This window comes from Podarcis muralis, chromosome 15, assembly GCF_964188315.1.
Source record: "Podarcis muralis chromosome 15, rPodMur119.hap1.1, whole genome shotgun sequence".
Classification (NCBI taxonomy): domain Eukaryota; kingdom Metazoa; phylum Chordata; class Lepidosauria; order Squamata; family Lacertidae; genus Podarcis; species Podarcis muralis.
In genome coordinates, this window is record NC_135669.1 from 20,137,183 (window position 1) to 20,156,234 (window position 19,052).

The window sequence follows — 19,052 nt, forward strand, 5'->3', positions numbered from 1 at the left end:
AGATTCTGCAGAGAAGTGTTCAAAGATGTGCCAAACAATTTCCCCAAACTATGGTTAAAGCATGTGGTTAAAGGCGTAATCTCACAGGTTATAAGTAAATACAGTGGTACCTTGGGTTACATACGCTTCAGGTTACATATGCTTCAGGTTACATACGCTTCAGGTTACAGACTCCGCTAACCTAGAAATAGTGCTTCAGGTTAAGAACTTTGCTTCAGGATGAGAACAGAAATCGTGCTCTGGTGGCGCGGCGGCAGCAGGAGGCCCCATTAGCTAAAGTGGTGCTTCAGGTTAAGAACAGTTTCAGGTTAAGTACGGACCTCCGGAACGAATTAAGTACTTAACCCAAGGTACCACTGTAAGGCTAGATAGATGTAAAACAAAATATGTGGTTATGGATTTGATAACGGGTGCCCTTTGGGAGGTAAATCTCCATAGATACGTTCCAGAGAGAGTAGAGTGGTGGTTCTGAAAAGTAAGATAAAAGGAAGTATTTGGGCCCAAAATGGTTGTTTCTGCCTTTTGATTGTCATAAGGAGGACAGTTTGTGTCATTTCAGGGTTGCTGTCAATTCATTGTATTTGTTTTTAAGCAATGTACGTGGAGCTTCCAGGTGGTTTCTCATTCAAGTATTGACCGGCCCAGACCAACTTCATAGCTCCAGCAAGGGTCATCGGGAGTTTGTATCGTTTTTCCACTCAAGCCAACATCATAGTTATATTTTTCTCCAAATATATATTGCCTGATAGTGTCCAGCTGGAACACTATTCTCCATTAATCTCTTTATACTTGCAAATTTATACTTAGAATCTCATTACATCTGATATTTCTTTGAATTAATTTCTGCCTAAGTGTAATGTGTAATAATTTCATTTGAAATTGCTTTAATTTAATTTCTTTGTAGTTGGTTCTACTGGTATTATTTCAGGTTGTATTCCAATGCAAACTTGAGTAACAGAATGTTTACAGACCGATGTTGCAAAGAATTCCTTGTGGTAACATATGTACGGATAGCAGATTTTATACCATAACTGTGACAAATCATTACCGTCATGCTATTTGTTAACTGTACTAACATAGCAAGTTACTACCAGGTGTGTAAATGGCATTTAAGATTGGGCTTCCAAGGACATGAGAATGTAGTTAATAAAGTTATGTAAAAAGATTTGCATCTAGAAAGAAAATGAGAGAGTGAATGCCAGAAACTGTATATAAATTTAACAAATAATAATAAAACCCTGCAACCTCACACTGTGGCAGAATTCTCTGCTAGAAGGCCCTGAAGAAAAATTAGACACTTCATATGATTCAGACACTTTCAACCAATGGTAAATGATGCTTATTAAGACCTGAATAGGAAAGCAGTATTTTAAACTAATTTGAAAACTTAATACAGTGGTAAAACAGCCTCCCTGCCATTAAAGATGCTTTCAAATGGATTTTAAACAGTCTCTCAGCTGGATAATTTGCCATTTTACAAAACTGTGGAAAACGTGTCCAGCCAAGAGGCAGGGCCAATATAATTATAATAGTAAATGCAAATACTGAAGGAAAATTAAGGTTTCCAGCAAATGAGCAGAATATCTGGCATCAACTGTTATTATACTGAACTGAATGAGGACACCAAATTTCCTAATACTAAATTGATTTCAATAGGGAGTCTCCTGGAAACACAGGAATCTTAGAGACAAGTTTTTTCACTGGCTGAGAGACAGACCATTGATTTGATTACAGGTTTTAAATATACCTACCAGTAAGTCAAGGGAGTGAGTGCAGGGTTCCCACATCCCAATTCTTATGAATCACCCTTCCACTCTGCAAATACTGTTTTCCCACACCATGCTGCCCACAACATACTGATACTTCCTGGACAAACTGTGGGCACTGCAAACACCCAAAAAACCCAGCTACTTCCTCTCCTTCTTTCAGTTCCTTATTAGGATGCTGAACCTTTTATTCTGGTAATATTTCCTCCACGACGCAATGGGTAGTAGTGAAACATAATCACACTGACATCAGTGGTACAAAATGACTTAGACTGACATTCTAAGGTAAGGGTAAAGAGACCCCTGACCATTAGGTCCAGTCGTGACCGACTCTGGAGTTGCGGTGCTCATCTCACTTTATTGGCTGAGGGAGCCGGCGTACAGCTTCCGGGTCATGTGGCCAGCAGGACTAAGCCACTTCTGGCGTACCAGAGCAGCGCACGGAAACACCATTTACCTTCCCGCCGGAGCGGTACCTATTTATCTACTTGCACTTTGACATGCTTTCGAAGTGCTAGGTTGGCAGGAGCAGGGACCGAGCAACAGGAGCTCACCCCGTGGCGGGGATTCGAACCGCCGACCTTGTGATCGGCAAGTCCTAGGCTCTGTGGTTTAACCCACAGTGCCACCTGCGTCCCAACTAACATTCTACTCTAACCTATTTAGCATATCCAATTGCCATCATGAACACAAATTTGGCATATCCTTTGAGCAAATACCTAACTCCTTAGCACCTAGGCTGCAATACTACCCATGTTACCTGGGAATAAACCACAGTGCATTCAATGGGACTTACTTTTGAGTCGACATGGTTAGGACTGTGCTGTTAACTATTATTTTCATCACTTATGAAAAGTGAATGGGGTATGCTAAAATAGATTAGGCTATCAAAACAAGCAGCTGAGCAAATTGACACCTCTTACTTTAATCATTTATTTACATGAATAGCCTGCCTCAATGGAACTCCAAGAAAATACTCAAAAATTTAAATATATATATTTTTAAGGGAAATAGTTACAGTTCCTTGTTCTTTTAAGAAGCATGGTTTGAATTCCAAAGACAGATAAAGAAGTAGAAAAGTCTGGGCATTTATGTTAAGAGACATAAATACAAACTCCAGTTTTTCCCAAAGGCAAACAAATGGGCATGTTAGTCACCTGTGGCGTGGCCTTGTGGGAGCAGTACATTCCCAGTCTTACTTATTTTTTCTCATGAAATTGCATTGTTTGTTTGCCATGGAGACGCAGATTGCAGCTATAACAAAGGCGGGATTTTTTCATCTCCGCCAAGCTAAGCAGTTGGCTCCTTACCTCTCTCGCCCTGACCTAGCCACTGTGATCCACGCAATGGTCACCTCTAGACATGATTATTGTAACTCACTCTACGTGGGGCTGCCCTTGAGACTGACCCAGAAACTACAGCGGGTGCAGAATGGCGCGGCGAGACTCCTTATGGGGTCCTCGCCGTGGGATCACATTCACCCAGTGCTATACCAGCTGCAATGGCTCCCGGTGGAGTACAGGATCAGGTTTAAGGTGCTGGTTTTAACCTTTAAAGCCCTATACGGCCTAGGACCCTAATACCTATGGGACCGTCTCTCCTGGTATGCCCCACGGAGGACCTTACGGTCTTCAAACAAAAACATATTTTTGGTCCCGGGCCACAGGGAGGTTAGGCTGGCCTCAACCAGAGCCAGGGCTTTTTCGGCCGTGGCCCCGATCTGGTGGAACGCTCTGTCACAAGAGACTAGGGCGCTGTGGGACTTGACATCTTTCCGCAGGGTCTGCAAAACAGAGCTGTTCCACCAGGCCTTTGGCCAAGGCACAGTCTGACCCCCTCCTTTGGTAATCCTCACAGAACTCAAGCCCAATGGTTGCCATTAATTTAATTTGATTTGATTTTGAATTGATTTTAGAATGCTGTGTTACTTTTATTGTTGTTAGCCCTGCTTCGGCTGGGGAGGACGGGATATAAATATTTTTTAATTATTATTATTATTTATTATTGGAATGTATAATTGTTCACATCAAACTCCTTATTGATGCTCAGAGAACCAACTATCAGTAAATGTCTCCATTTAAATAATAATAATCTATGCATAAGTTTGATAATATTTTTGTTGTTAAATAAAACAGCCCTTCTAGTTCGGCATCTTATTCCGGCTGAGCATTTGTGAAGTGAGTTATTTAAACTGATTAAAATTAAATTAGATTGCCTGTTAATACTCAAGGTTGTTAAGCTAAAGAACTATGGAGGTTTTTAATCATCCTGAAAAGTTTATTGTGACTAGGAACTCTTCATGTACAGTTAAGGGCATACACTGTTTCTGTAGTAAAGTAGGAAGAAAGGGAATGTTGTTAATGTTTGAAGAATTGAAATGGGAACTAAAGGACTATCGTTCTGCAGTTTACTGACACCTCAGCTGTTGCGGGACATCCTTGAGGTGATTGTGGCTCCATTTCTGGAAAATGAGCTAAACAGATGCAAACAGTTTGCAGAGACCTGTAAATGAATAAATAATTATTAAACAATTAGAAAAGGTTTCAAAGATTCATACAGCCCGAAATGCCAACTCCTGAAGTGAAGGATTTGGAGCGAAGGCTCAATCCCAGGCGGACACAGCCAGAACCTACATTCAATGCCAGAGCACAACTCAGGAGCAAATAAAAAGCGTCACTGAGCATGGACAGAGTGCACAGGCTTTCCTGGTCTGAGAGGCATCTGCTCCATCGCCACTGCTGAGAAATAAGCTACTCATGATTCTACATATTACAAAGAGAAATGAGATATGAGCATTCTTGATTCTTGAATTTTGGGATAAAGAGAAAAGATTGAAGGGGGCATACTTGTGCAACCCCAAATCATGTCCTTGTAGTTATATTTATTAAGTTATTTAAAACATTTCTTTCTCATTTTTCAAGGAAGTCCAGAAAGATAGGAAGGAACCTAAAAAAGCTACCTTAAACAGGTAGCCAGACCATTGGTGCATCTAGATCAGGACTCTCTACTGCAGGCTATAAGGCTATCAGGTTCACCTTTGTTTTTGGAGACACACCAACCATACACAAAAGCCATAAACTTTGAATCAAATAATTCTAAGTCGAGGCCAGGAATGTAGTTTGAGAGTAGCATAGATGAACTGACTTGGCAGTCCTTCCACACATCCCCTCCGACCGCCCTCCAGTTTTCGTATTTTCAACAGTAATAGTTCTGTTTGCGTGGATGCAATCCTGCTGTTCATTTTCCTTTCCCAGCTCCGCCTGGAAATGCCAAGAACTTGGGACCTTCTTACATGCACGGCAGCTACTGAGCCACAGTAGCCCTTCCTCAATTACAGCACTGTACAACCCAATAAAAAACGTCATATGGTTGGTGGTAAAACTGTCTGGTCTGGTGCACTGCTTTCCTGTCTGTTCCTCCCTTCCTCTCCGCGCACCGCCCAGCTTGGCTGTTCTCCTGCATCATCCACATATACTCAGACCTCAGCCACTACTTCCTCAGTCGCTTGTGAAGGTTCAGCTGACTTGGTTGCCGTCGGATCTTGGGCTGCGCAGGAGGCAGGTAGGTGAGGATGGGCAGCCTGTGCTGCGATGATGCGGGTGGCTGCCTGGCTGCGTTCAAGAGGGGCAACAGGGCACCCTTCCTACCTTGGCTTCCTGCTTGGGGCTGGTACTTTAGGGCCAATGACGGTCTGCGTTGCAAAGGAAGCCAGTCCCAAGGCTGCAGCTTGGAAATCTCTCAGGAGATGCTAAGAAAGGGGGATCTGGGACTGCTAAGTCGATCCATCTACTCTGCAAGAAGTGGGAGCGGAGCTGGGCACAGCTAAACCAACCTCTGTCTCCCCCAAACGCAAGAGGGGCCTTGCAGCTGTAGTGGGCACAGTTGTCAAGTATTGAGGATAGGGTAACAACTGGAGCATTGCCACAAGGAACCATAGAGTATTGCCACAAGGAACCAAGGTGGGTGCACTCTTCCCACCTTGGATCAAATCTATGCTTCCAGGTGCCATAAGAAAGCTGCAGAAATAGCGCAGGATAGTGCGCACCCCGGAAATGATTTCTTTCAGCTTCTGCCTTCTGGAAGAAGGTACAGGGTTATAAAGACTAGGACTAGCCACCTGAGAAACAGTTTCTACCCAAATGCAATTTTGGTTTTAAACGCATTGTAAAGAGTCTGTATGGGAGTGTATTGTATTTTAAAATGGGGTATCAGAGTTTTTAGGGGGCTAACCAGGCTGGGATAGCTGGGATAGAAGGCTTGTTGGGTTTTGAATGTCTTATGTAGATTTTTCAGTTTCATTGTTCTGTATGGGACAATGACAATAAAGATATTGCATTGTATCGTATCGTATCGTAAACTTCTGCACTAGCTTACTTTGGGAAGATTTTCCTAGCAAGGAGATAAAGGGATGGGGAAAGTTTACCATATTTTTTGAACATCAGACAATTCAGCTTGAATAGGATACCAAAGAGGACACCTACGGCATCAAGATACATTATTTGTAGGGACGCAGGTGGCACTGTGGTCTAAACCACTAAGCCTCTTGGGCTTGCTGATAGGAAGGTCAACTGTTTGAATCCCTGTGACGAGGTGAGCTCCCGTTGCTCTGTCCCAGCTCCTCCCAACCTAGCAGTTCGAAAGCATGTCAAAGTGCAAGTAGATAAATAGGTTCTGCAGCGGCGGCGTTTCTGTGCACTCTGGCACTTGTCACAGTGTCCTGTTGCGTCAGAAACGGTTTAGTCATGCTGGCCACGACCCAGAAAGCTGTCTGTGGACAAACGCCAGCTCCTTCGGCCCAAAGCAAGACGAGCACCGCAACCCCATAGTTGCCTTTGACTGGACTTAACCGTCCAGAGGTCCTTTACCTTTTTTTACATTATTTGTGTATCCATTACATTTCTGGACTATGTAAATTATTACACTGGTCAACAACAAATTTGTTGTCTGCGTTTTTTCTGCTGATTTAAGACGAATCTGATACGCTGAATCCAAAAATCACATTGGTTTTGCTCAATCAGGTCAAGTTTTTGAGCTATGGCCACATGCCGTTTTTTTACGTTTTTGTTCACATGTACACTTGTGTGGAGCATTTTAGAAGAAGTTGGTGGGGATAAAATGCCATGTTGAATAATTGTTTTGATTGGAAATGATTATTTTAATGACAAGAAGTATTCAGGTCTGATAGTTTTGGGTGATTATGTCGAAAAGGGATCAGTTTGAAGTCATAAAACCTCGAAATCTTCCATAAATTGGTGCGGCTCCATAAATTGGTGGGATCAACAGAAAGAACAGGAGTAGCTTCAAGTATCCTGATCTTCAATCAGCACATCGTCCTGTAGCTCATTGTGATGAAATTCCAGTGCCTATCTTCGGAGAACTTCCTGACATTAGTGACGAAGATGCCTCCAGTGTTGAAGGACATGAAGAAGAAGAAGTGGTTCTTGAAGATGATGCTCCACATCCATTTTCCCAAAAGGAGTTGAATGATCTAGTTCGCGACCTCAGCTCGTCAAAGGACTCTGCCGAACTGTTGGCATCCAGATTGAAGGAAAAAAACCTCCTCTCTGACAGTGCTCGCATCAGCTTCTTCCGCAACAGGCATCAAGAGTGCCTCCGTTTTTTCTTGGAAGAGAAGGACTTGGTGTACTGTGCAAATATTGCACAGCTTCTGCTCAAGTTTGGAGTGCCACAGTACGAACCCAAAGATTGGAGACTGTTCATTGACAGCAGCAAGCGATCACTGAAATGTGTTCTGCTACACAACGGCAACCAGTTTGCCTCTATACCCCTGGCTCACTTGAGTACACTGAAGGAGAACTATGAAGCGGTGAAGTATATGCTGGAGAAAATTGGTTATGATCAGCATAAGTGGTTTATTTGTGTTGACCTGAAGATGGTGAACTTTTTGTTGGGACAACAGTCTGGCTTCACCAAGTACCCATGTTTTCTGTGCATGTGGGATAGTAGGGACCGTGCTCAGCATTACACGAAGAAGGACTGGCCTGTGCAGGAGGAATTGGTGCCTTGCAAAGAAAGGAACGTCATCAACGACCCTCTGGTGGACAGAGACAGAATACTCTTCCCACCGCTGCACATCAAGCTTGGCTTAATCAAGCAGTTCACCAAGGCTCTGGACAAGGATGGTGACTGCTTCACTTACTTGTGCCAGGCTTTTCCAGGACTGACCATGGAGAAGTTGAAAGCTGGCATCTTTCAGATCCAGTCAGATCCGTCAGCTCATCAGAGATCCAGAGTTCGGAAAGTCGATGAAAGAAGTGGAACTGAAAGCGTGGAAGGCATTTGTTCTGGTAGTGAAGAACTTTCTTGGCAACAATAAGGCCAGAAACTACGCAGAACTTGTCAACAACATGCTGACTGCTTTCAGAAACCTGGGCTGCAACATGAGCGTCAAGATGCACTACCTAATTTCACATATGGACCTGTTTCCTGAGAACCTGGGTTCAATGAGTGACGAGCAGGGGGAGAGATTCCATCAGGACATGAAAGAGATGGAGACCAGGTATCAGGGTCGCTAGGATGCAGTGATGATGGCTGACTACTGTTGGACTCTGAAGAGAGACCTCCCTGCCGCTGAGCATTCCAGGAGTTCCAAGAAACGGAAGTTCAAGCCCTGAAGTTTGAAAAATGGTGAAGCAACATGCAATTTATGTGTACTTACCTTTATCAATGCCCACCATTCAGTTTACAGTAAACCTGACCTGATGGAGAGAAACGGATGCCATTTCCTGATTCAGCAGTGCAAAAATACCCTAAATCAGTTGTAGAAATCTAGACAACATTCAAAAAGTAAAAAATTGTTGCCCAGTGTTATTAATAATCTAGTGGTGTCATTGCAAACAAGAAAGGTCAGTGTTCTGTAGCAGAGAAGTAGGAAACCTTCCTTCATAGTTTTCACGAGAAATATGCAGCCACTACATCCCTCACAACTCGCTTTGTGCAGGCCTTCACCAACTCTGTGACTTCCATGTGTTATGGACTACAGCTCCCAAAAACCCTTTCATTGGTCAGCAGCCATGGTACTAATTCCAGTTGCCTGAATTCTGTGTGTGTGTCTCTAACAGTTCTGCCACACTACGTTGTGGAGCACCTGAGCATGGGAGCAGAAAGGCATCATGTACCTTGGAACACTCTATAGAAAACTGATACATATTATTAACACTTTTCTTCCTCCTACCCCACTCCTAAAGAGCAAAGATGGCTGATATAATTCAGATGTGTCCACTGCGTATTGAAGATGATGGGACCCTCTTTTTTGAAGGTATCTCTCGCCTGGATTATTTTGGTTTCATTTTCTGCAGAGGTATTGCTATGGCCATAATCAGGGTCCTACCCCCAAATGACTACAGTGGTACCTCGGGTTACATACGCTCAGGTTAAATACACTTCAGGTTACAGACTCTGCTAACCCAGAAATAGTACCTCGGGTTAAGAACTTTGCTTCAGGATGAGAACAGAAATTGTGCTCCAGCGGTGCGGCGGCAGCAGGAGTGGTACCTCAGGTTAAGAACAGTTTCAGGTTGAAGATAGACAAAGACTGGAAGGTGTTTAAAGGATACTTGCAAAATCATATTGAAAAATCAGAACTCCTATTAGAATAAACAAGTTCCGTTATAAATACCGAAATACTAAATAAGATGGATAACAACGTGTAACAGAAAAAGAAGTAAAAAAGTTGGTTTAAAAATGTGTGAAAGAAAGTAAGAGAAGTGGAAAGAAATTGCAAGTGAGTAGATTGGAAGTCTAACACAAGGGTGAGGTCAGGGGTGAGGGATGGTGGTGGCAAAAGGAAGTATCTGTGGGATTGAGTGTGGGTATGTATGAATATTTTTAAGGATTGTATGAAATGTATGTTTGTATATTTGTAATATGTATGTATTAATGTTGAATTATTTTAATAATAAAATATTTAAAAAGAACAGTTTCAGGTTAAGAATGGACCTCCAGAACGAATTAAGTTCTTAACCCGAGGTACCACTGTATACCCACAGGCAGGGGCAGCCCACCCATGAGGCAAGGTGAGGTGCCCGCCTCAGATGGCAGGATCCTTGGGGCAGCAGATCTGGCTTCCAAGAAATGCATCACCTGCTGCTGCTGCTGCCACGGTAGCAGCAACAGCTGTGGCATGCTCCTTGGAGGCCAGATCCGTTGCCTTCTTGGCAGCTGCTCCACAGTAACCTCTTGGCAAATAGAAGGCAGTTTTGGTGCCACAATGTAGATCTTTATCCCCTCCATTCCTGATGTAGATCTCCATTCACTCCTTCTTCCCTTTTTGGCTGTGTGTGTGTGTCATTTTGTGGTTTACCTCAGGAGTCAAAATGTCCTGGGCCAGCTCTACCTATAGGCCCCAAAGGGTTGACAACCCCTGTTCTAATCTAATTGGTAATAGGAGGAAGGATTTTTTTGGGGGGGATAAATATTAATTCCTTTGTATTCAGCGGGATGGGGGTATAGAATACACCCAGCTAGCAAATAATAAACTGTCTGGATGTGCTCTAACAACATTTTCCCATTCTCTCCCTACTCTGTTCGTGGTTTGGCTGGAACAGAAGATGAAGGTAGTTGTAAATTCTCTGTTATAAATTACTCAACAAACAAGAGTTGTGCCAATGTTTTGTGGTGTTACACTTTTGTATGGAGAATTGCGGCTTTATGGGATAGGTGGTTTCTCCCCCCATTTAATCAAATGCTGTGGAAAATCAGTATTGGGCCATTTCCCCACTGTCAGCTTTGCTTTCTAACTTCAGCAATGAATTAATAAGATCAAGTGGTTCCACACGCCCAGCTGAACATCACATAGCAAGAATGGCCGTGGTCTCGTGCAAGACATGATGCAAGGCCACCAAACTTTCAGGAAATTAAATCACGTATAACAGCACAGCCAATCAGATTTATGCACCAATATAACAGCAATTGTATACAGTGCTGTGTTACCCAAGACAAAAGAACAAAAAATAATAATCAAGAGGTGGAACCGATGTAGTTCAAAGATTATAATCCTAGTCCAGAATTATGGTTTATTAAACTGAGAACAAGTGTTGTGACCACATCTTTCATTGTCAATCCTCACTCAGCTTCAGCACATCAATCAAGTCTTATTGGCAGTGTTTCCCCTTACTTCCGAATAGGGAAACTGTGGTTTAATTTCCATTTATAAAACAGGATATGAAACCAGGGTTAGTGAGTGGTTTCATATCCTTTCTGGCTAGGAGCAGTGCTCCGAGTTTCCCAGTTCAGGTGTAATGGGAAACAGTGGCTTAATAGTGAGAAATGATCTCAGAAGAGAAGAAGAGAGGAAGAACAGTGCTTACACGTGGTGTAATAAAATATGGTTGGGGAGGGGAGGGGACGAGATCTAGGCCTGCTGAAAATATTGATTCAAGGGTGAACCTGCCTGAAGAAAAGTTAATTCAACATTCAAGCGTTAGACAATCGCCCCACTTCAAAGCACTCATGTGAGGTGCAATTATTATTATTATTATTATTATAATTATTTATGTATTTATACCCCAGCCACTCTGGGCAGCTCCCAACAGAATATTAAAAACACGATAAAACCTCAAACCTTACAATCTTTCCCAAACAATTACTTTCTGGAAGAGAAAAATCTACAGCCCTCCTTCTGAATCCACATTTATCATGTCTCTTGAAAGGTTTAGAAGCAGACAGCTTTAAAAAATCCGAAAAATGCAAGGCAGCACAGATCTTCCGAAACCAAGAAAATCACGTGCTCATCGTGAGACCAGAGGATGATGCTGATGCCACGGCAGCATTTGAGCCCATGACAGACGAAGAAATGAGAAACGGTACAGTCATATTTCCAACCCTTCCTTGAAGTCTGAACCGGTGTCACCTATCCCACCTTATTTTTTCTCTTGCTTCTTGTATTCAGGAACAAAACAAAACATTTAAAAACAACAACTGCAGGTGTGTACAGTTAGATTGCTCATTAGGAAATAGCTTTGTAAGGATAAGAGAAGTTTAATAGTGGAACAAGTTGTGCAAGGGGAGTTGTGAATCCATTGCAGTTTTTAAAGACAACCTATATTAAACAGGAAATGCATTTGGAGCACATGGAGTTAAAAACCACTAGTTGTCTTACAAGGTGCACTGAGCTATACCTGTAAATGTTCATAGCTCTGCCACCACATCCCTCTTTGATGAAATACAGAAAAACAACTTTTGGGGGGAATCACAAGTAAAAGGGTACTACAGTGATACCTTGGTTCTCAAATGCCTTGGTACTCAAACAACTTGGAACCCAAAAACTACAAACCTGGGAGTGTTCCAGTTTGCGAACTTTTTTCAGAAGCCAAACGTGCTCTGGTTTGAGTGTTACGTTGACGATTTGAGTGCCACACTTCTGTTTTGAGTGTTACGCTGAGGTCTGTCTGGTTTTGCTACTTATTTTGCACTTTTGTTTTTGCAGCTCTTTTTTGTTTTGTGTCTGTGTGGAACCCAGTTCAGCTACTGATTGATTGATTGATTGTGTGACTGCAGTACATTGTTTATTGCTTTCATTTTATGGATCAATGGCCTCGTTAAACAGTAAAATTCATGTTAAATTGCTGTTTTAGGGGTTGTTTTTGAAAGTCTGGAACAAATTAATCCATTTTGCATTACTTTCTATGGGAAAGCACACCTTGGTTTTTGGAACACTTTGGTTTTGGAACGGACTTCCAGAACGGGTTAAGTTTGAGAACCAAGGTACCACTGTATTGTGCTCATGACCTGCTTCTGAGCTTCTCATTAGAACATCTGGTTAGCCAACATAAGAACAACATGCTGGAGTAGATGGAGTCTGACCCAGCAGTACACTTAAGTTCAAACTGGGGGGAAAGGATCATATATCATGTTCTTAAAAAGCCATCAGTTTTATGCAGATATCTGGTCAGCCCCCATTGCCTCCTGATTCAGCTTGTCTTAAGCAAGCGACCTCTGCTTGCTCTTGTAGAAGTGTTGAATATTTGCTCCAGCCTTCACTAAAAACAAGGCAGAGACCATCAGTTAATCAACAAAGGCCACATGCTCTTGTTGTTGTTGTTGTTGTTTAGTCGTTTAGTTGTGTCCGACTCTTTGTGACCCCCTGGACCAGAGCACGCCAGGCACTCCTGTCTTCCACTGCCTCCCGCAGTTTGGTCAAACTCATGCTGGTAGCTTCGAGAACACTGTCCAACCATCTTGTCCCCTGTCGTCCCCTTCTCCTTGTGCCCTCCATCTTTCCCAACATCAGGGTCTTTTCCAGGGAAACTTCTCTTCTCATGAGGTGGCCAAAGTACTGGAGCCTCAGCTTCAGGATCTGTCCTTCCAGTGAGCACTCATGGCTGATTTCCTTAAGAATGGATAGGTTTGATCTTCTTGCAGTCCATGGGACTCTCAAGAGACTCCTCTACTGCTGGTCAAATGCTTTTGAGTCGCCAGCACAAGGTTACACACTTTTGAGGTTTCTTGGTGCAGAAATCCAGCATGCTGAATACATCACATCTTACTGAAGTTGTGCCCACTTAATCAAAGGGAAGGGGTGATGAATGATGTTGACAGTAGGCGATAAACCTCAAGGAAAGTGGTGCAATTGTAGGCACTCAGCTCTGAGCTTTGTTAGCCACTGCTAGAGACTTTTTCAAAAGGTGCCCGATTGTCCTTTGTGCACAGAACCTGGAATCTCGTTGAATATTCACATTTACCAAGACACCAACCTGAGAGGACTTCCAGTGGCCTTCAGCACAAAGTGGAACGGTGAAACTTACATCATGCAAATCGTGAAAGACGGTAGCAACATGAGGGTGGTGTTTAGGGTAAGCCACTGCCAATTGCCATAAAGACTCTCTTTTAAAGTTCTGTACCTTTAACGTTGCAGCCTTGTTGACTCTCTAGGACGGGCTTGCGCAGGTCAAGAAGGGATGGATGAGGAATTGGCTGAGTGATCTTTTCGCAGCAGACTGACCCAGTTTGACAGTCCCAAACTTCCTTGTGCATTGAAACATATACGTTCCAAAAATACGTATGCTATGATTAAAATGTGTATAAGACGTATATTTCACAGGAAAGTGCATGAAAAGAATTGAAATTTATGTATTTTGAGAAAACACATAAAATAATGTGTGTAAATTATTATTATTATTTAATCTATGATTTTCGGTTATATACATTTCAATAGTTTTACAATCATTTTAACATTTCAAAACTTGACTGCCTTCCTCTTCTTTCTGCAGTTCCTTACATTTATTAACTCAATATAGTTCTGTATAAAAACTCACAAAATCTCTTATTTCTTTAGGGTTTTCCCACAACTCTGCCTCCTATATTAATTTTATTTATACAGGATTTTCCTTGTCTTTTCTTTATTTGCCATGCTAATAGTTTCCCTGGTTTGTTAGCCTGTTTGAATTGTTTCTGTTTTAAATATTTAATTTCCCACTCTATTTCTTGATTTATTATCAATGAGAACTGTGTTTGCAATATCTTAATATCCTGTTTCACAATCTCTTTTCGAGGGGAGTTTATTATTCTTTTTCTTTTCTTTTTATTTCTTCTAAGGTTTCTTGCTTTTTTCAATTCTCTCTTCTTTTTTTGGTATGTACTACAAAATCCTTTCCCAATCTTTTATTAATAAAAATCCTTCTGCGTTTCTTCGCAATGTGTGTTTCCTGGAGGCAAATCATGTCCAAATTTAACTTTTTTTCTGTATTAGCCATGAGTTTATCAACAAAGTTTGTTTTTTTTAAAAAAAAGGTTCAAAATTAGTTATTATTTTAAATAATAAGTACAAAATGGGGCAGAATGGACCAATGATTGAGCACCAGTGTAAGTGAAATGGGACCAACTTTGGAAAAGCCCAGTAAAATATTTTAAGTAGATTAAATAATATCAAGTAGTCCCATTTGTCTCTGTGCATATGCTCAAATTACACAGAAAAAGCAGGTTCACATGTAACACCAAACCAGTTTTTCCCAACAGTTGTATGCACACCAGCTTCTCAATCCAGGTTTCAGATCCTGGTTTCATGGACATTCACAAACCATGGTTTGTCTGCTAGCACAAATTCAGATATCACAACAAACTGTGGTTTGTTGTATTACATCTCACTGTGCACAATCACAGCTAGAGCATGGAGCGACCAGGGCCAAGTCATGGTCATGTGAAACTGTCTGATGAGCATCTACAGTGTTGCATTTTCCATGTGAGTTACATATCGAAGTATTAACCAGTTCCCAGAACTACTTACAGTGACAGGATCCTATTGCTTGAGTCTACTCTCCAACAAGGGTCTTAAATTACAGAGAGGCATATTTTATTCAAACACTGAGAAGCCTTCCTAAACTGGCTGTTTAGTATGAGGTCTCTCTGGCCTTCTTTTGCCTCTGTGTTTGGTGGTTTGATCAAGGCCTTGCTTCAGACACTGTTTGCAAGATTCTGAACTTTCTTTAAGATAATACATTTCTAATCTTCCTTCTTTCCAGCCAAGAGACATCCCAGAATTCATTCCAGGAGAAAAAAGTGATATGCTATTCTTCAAAACCCCATTTTCCAAAGCTGACAGACAATTCTACAGATTTGAGTCCTCACTGGAGCAAGGCTACTTCCTTGCCTTTGAGAGAAATGAGAGGGACAGAGTCACACAACTGGTGATAAAGAGAATCGATGGAATAGACGAGTCTATAAAGCTACATACTTCCCCACTTCCCAGAAGAAAAATATAACCATCGCAAGAAAAACATAAGCAAAAAAATACTAGAAATGGAATACAAACAAACAAACAATACAAACAAGTAAAACAAATAATATAGAATACTGTAATGAAAAACATCACATCCCTAATAAATAAATCTTGGAATATCTGTATAACACACTAAAGAGCCCCGAAGAAAAAACACACAAGGTTTATAGGATCGCGGGATTTGCAGTATAAAGAAATATTTTGTTATAAAGCTCTCTGTGTCACTTTTCTAAGTGTCTGTTTCATGACTGTGAATGCTATACGCAATTTGAGTTGATGAATATTTTTGTACAGAGTATTTTGGACTAAGGCCTACTATTCAGTGCTCCTGAGAAAGTTGCGTAATAAAATACATTGGGCATTTTATAACTCTTAGTAAAGTTTCCTGCATCTTCATACCATTTTGCGTCTTGCCTTTTTCTCATGAATTTGTGTTCCTGCCCATGATTAACCAGTATAGATGTACAATAAGCCATCTTTTAGCAGATGAGATCCACCTAGTCCAGAACCAACTGAGGTATCAAATATGGGCCTTTGCCAGCTAGGAACCTAAAATCTTTTTACTGGAGATTGACCCCAGAACTTCCTCAGTGTGCTCTACAGACGCTGAAATAATTATGTCATTCACACAAAGAAGTTTATGTGCAAGTGCTTCCTCATTGTATCATCAGATACACGCACAATGACTCATTTATGACCATCTCTGTTGCCTTATCCTTGAAAAATGTGAGTAAGCGTCTAGTCACATTTTCACAGAGACAAGTAATTAAAACAGCTCTGTAACAAAATGTATCCCATTTTTAAAAGGGTTCAACTTATTATTAAGAACCATTCCAATCAGTTTAAAAACAGCAGGTTGACCTCCCCGCTACAAGTTTCAACATTTGTCACCAAAGAAATACATTTATGCAACAAATTCTACCACTTCAGCAAAAGCAACTACGAACAATAGATTTTCTTCCTGAGAAAAATTGGCTGTGTGAAGGTGACAGACTGGGGAAATCTCTTGCAGCTGCAAATCAACACATGCTGTGAAGACCTTGATAAACATGGATCAGTTTAGATGTTACCCTATTAAAAACACAGCAATTTGATTTAAACCAGTTTCTGTTTGAATGTCACCTTGTTTACTTATAGCTAGTTTATTATGATTTTTAAACTGTGTTTTTCTAACCTGCTTTTATAAATCAACACAACATTTAAAAACTCATCCAAACTCCTACACATCTTCAAGTCCGCACCACACAAAGGAAGTACTGCAAAGATTCCAAAGCAGCCTTTACCAAGCTGGTGGTTATGCTCCAGATGTTTTGACTACAACACCCATCAGCCACAGCTAGCTGGCTGTGGCTGATGGGTGTTGTAGTCCAAAACATCTGGAGCATAACCACCAGCTTGATGAAGGCGGCTCTAAAAATTCCATTTAATGCACCAAATGAAGAGGCTAGAAGCAACACCACTCAAGGAAAGAGCCAAAATTAATGATGACACAGCCCTTCTCCAAAGGCAATACAGGAACTTATTATCAAACCATTTCACCTTTAGTGTGTGTGTTTGTACAGACAAATTGCATGAAGGCTACAAAGTTAAATATTTTAACAATTTAAGTATTGTAACATGCAGATAATTTGCTCTGTTTGTTATACGCTTTAAGAGTGGTAGCAAAATATTTATCTGCCTTCTCTGTCACGAAAGGTGTAGTATCTGCTAATAGTTCTGTGATTGTAGGTTACACAGTTTTTTATACAGTGGTACCTCAGGTTACATACGCTTCAGGTTACAGACTCCACTAACCCAGAAATAGTACCTTGGGTTAAGAACTTTGCTTCAGGACGAGAACAGAAATCGCGTGGCGGCAGTGGGAGGCCCCATTAGCTAAAGTGGTACCTCAGGTTAAGAACAGTTTCAGGTTAAGAACGGACCTCCAGAACGAATTAAGTTCTTAACCCGAGGTACCACTGTATTGTGTTTTAATGTTGTAACCCCCCAGGACCTTAGAGTGAAGGGCAGGTGAACAAAAACAACAATATAAAATTAATATAAGCAATGGACAAGTAAGTGCTTCACGTAAGTCACTGCAGAATTTCCACGAAAAGGTATGTGAAAGAGAATTTCCATCTCCTCAGACCCACATGGACACTGACATTCTGCCATACAGCCCATCAGTAGGGCCTTAAATCAAAGTGGAAGGGCATTAAACAATACAGCCAACTTTGACAAGCCCTAACACAAAGGAGAGATTTGCAATGAGGAATAAGGCTATTTCAGCTACAAACCAAGAGTTAAGTCCAACCACTGCCAGTGAGGAAATCAATTAAGCAAAAGCAATGAAGTCAAAAGAAATGCAAATAGATAAAGAGCTGTTGGTTTCTGCAGTTTTGTAGTGTTTTCTGGTACAGACACCTGAAAATCTGAGGTTTGTTTTTAAAGCAAGTTTCTAGACCTTGTGACCATGGAAATGCATTGTGGGGGCGGAAACAGGGAAGGCAGGAACAAGCAGGAACCTGTCTCAAACTCCTTGGTTCACACATGGGAGTTTAAGGTCATTCACTGTTCTGGGAAAATCCCTGCTTCAGACAGCTCTCAGCTATGAGCATCAGAGCTGTTGGACTCAAGTGAGTCATCGCTGGGAGGCAGTTCTGTGAGTTGTCCTCCCACCAAGGCCTTTTGCACTCGTCATTGGTCTTGAGACAAAAACGCCATGCTTCTCCAAGAACTGAATAATTAGGTTTAAACTGAAGACTGCAACAAGTGACGCAGCAAATGATGGGATCTCATCTCCCAGTCTCCAGTGCCTTTTCTGTAACATTTGATGGTGTCTGAAAACATGAAGCAGGGAACTTGAGCCAAGGTCCTCTTTTTCCATATACTTCAAATGTTGCTAAAGAAGAGATTAGTCAGCTAATTAAGGAATATTTGGGCAATTAGGGATGTGAGTGGCGCTGTGGTCAAAACCACTGAGCCTCTTGGGCAGGCGTAGGCAAACTCAGCCCTCCAGATGTTTTGGGACTACAACTCCCATCATCCCTGACCACTGGTCCTGTTAGCTAGGGATGAAGAGAGTTGTAGTCCCAAAATATCTGGAGGGCCGAGTTTGCCTATGCCTGCTCTTGGGCTTGCAGATCAAAAAGTCGGCGGTTCGAATCCCTGCAGCAGAGTGAGCTCCTGTTGCTCTGTCCCAGCTCCTGCCAACCTAGCAGTTTGAAAGCACGCCAGTGCAAGTAGATAAATAGGTACCGCTGCGGCAGCATTTCTGTGCGCTCTGGCACTTGTCACAGTGTCCTGTTGCATCAGAAGTGGTTTAGTCATGCTAGCCACGACCTGGAAAGCTGCCTGTGGACAAAAACCGGCTCCCTCAGCCTGAAAGTGAGATGAGCGCCGCAACCCGTCACCTTTGACTGGACTTAACTGTCCAGGGATCCTTTTCCTTTATTGGGGCAATTTTCCCAAGTGAGAGGCCATAGCTCAGTGCTGCAGCACATGCTCAGCGAAAGTTGCAGGGCTCTCCCCTTAGCATTTCTTGGGCAACAAGGGGGAGAAAGACATCCCTC

At 41.9% G+C, this 19,052-nt stretch overlaps 2 protein-coding genes across 2 annotated transcripts in view; one reads left to right on the forward strand and one right to left on the reverse strand.

The window, feature by feature from the left end:
• BCO2 (beta-carotene oxygenase 2) overlaps positions 1-19,052 on the reverse strand; it is a 73,653-nt gene that overhangs the window by 43,573 nt on the left and 11,028 nt on the right. The window lies entirely within an intron of this gene.
• IL18 (interleukin 18) lies at positions 10,239-15,897 on the forward strand. Its single transcript, XM_028707871.2, has 4 exons — positions 10,239-10,342; positions 11,438-11,590; positions 13,437-13,579; positions 15,245-15,897. Exons 1-4 carry the CDS (start codon positions 10,273-10,275, stop codon positions 15,482-15,484), a joined length of 606 nt encoding a protein of 201 aa, XP_028563704.2. The 5' UTR covers positions 10,239-10,272; the 3' UTR covers positions 15,485-15,897.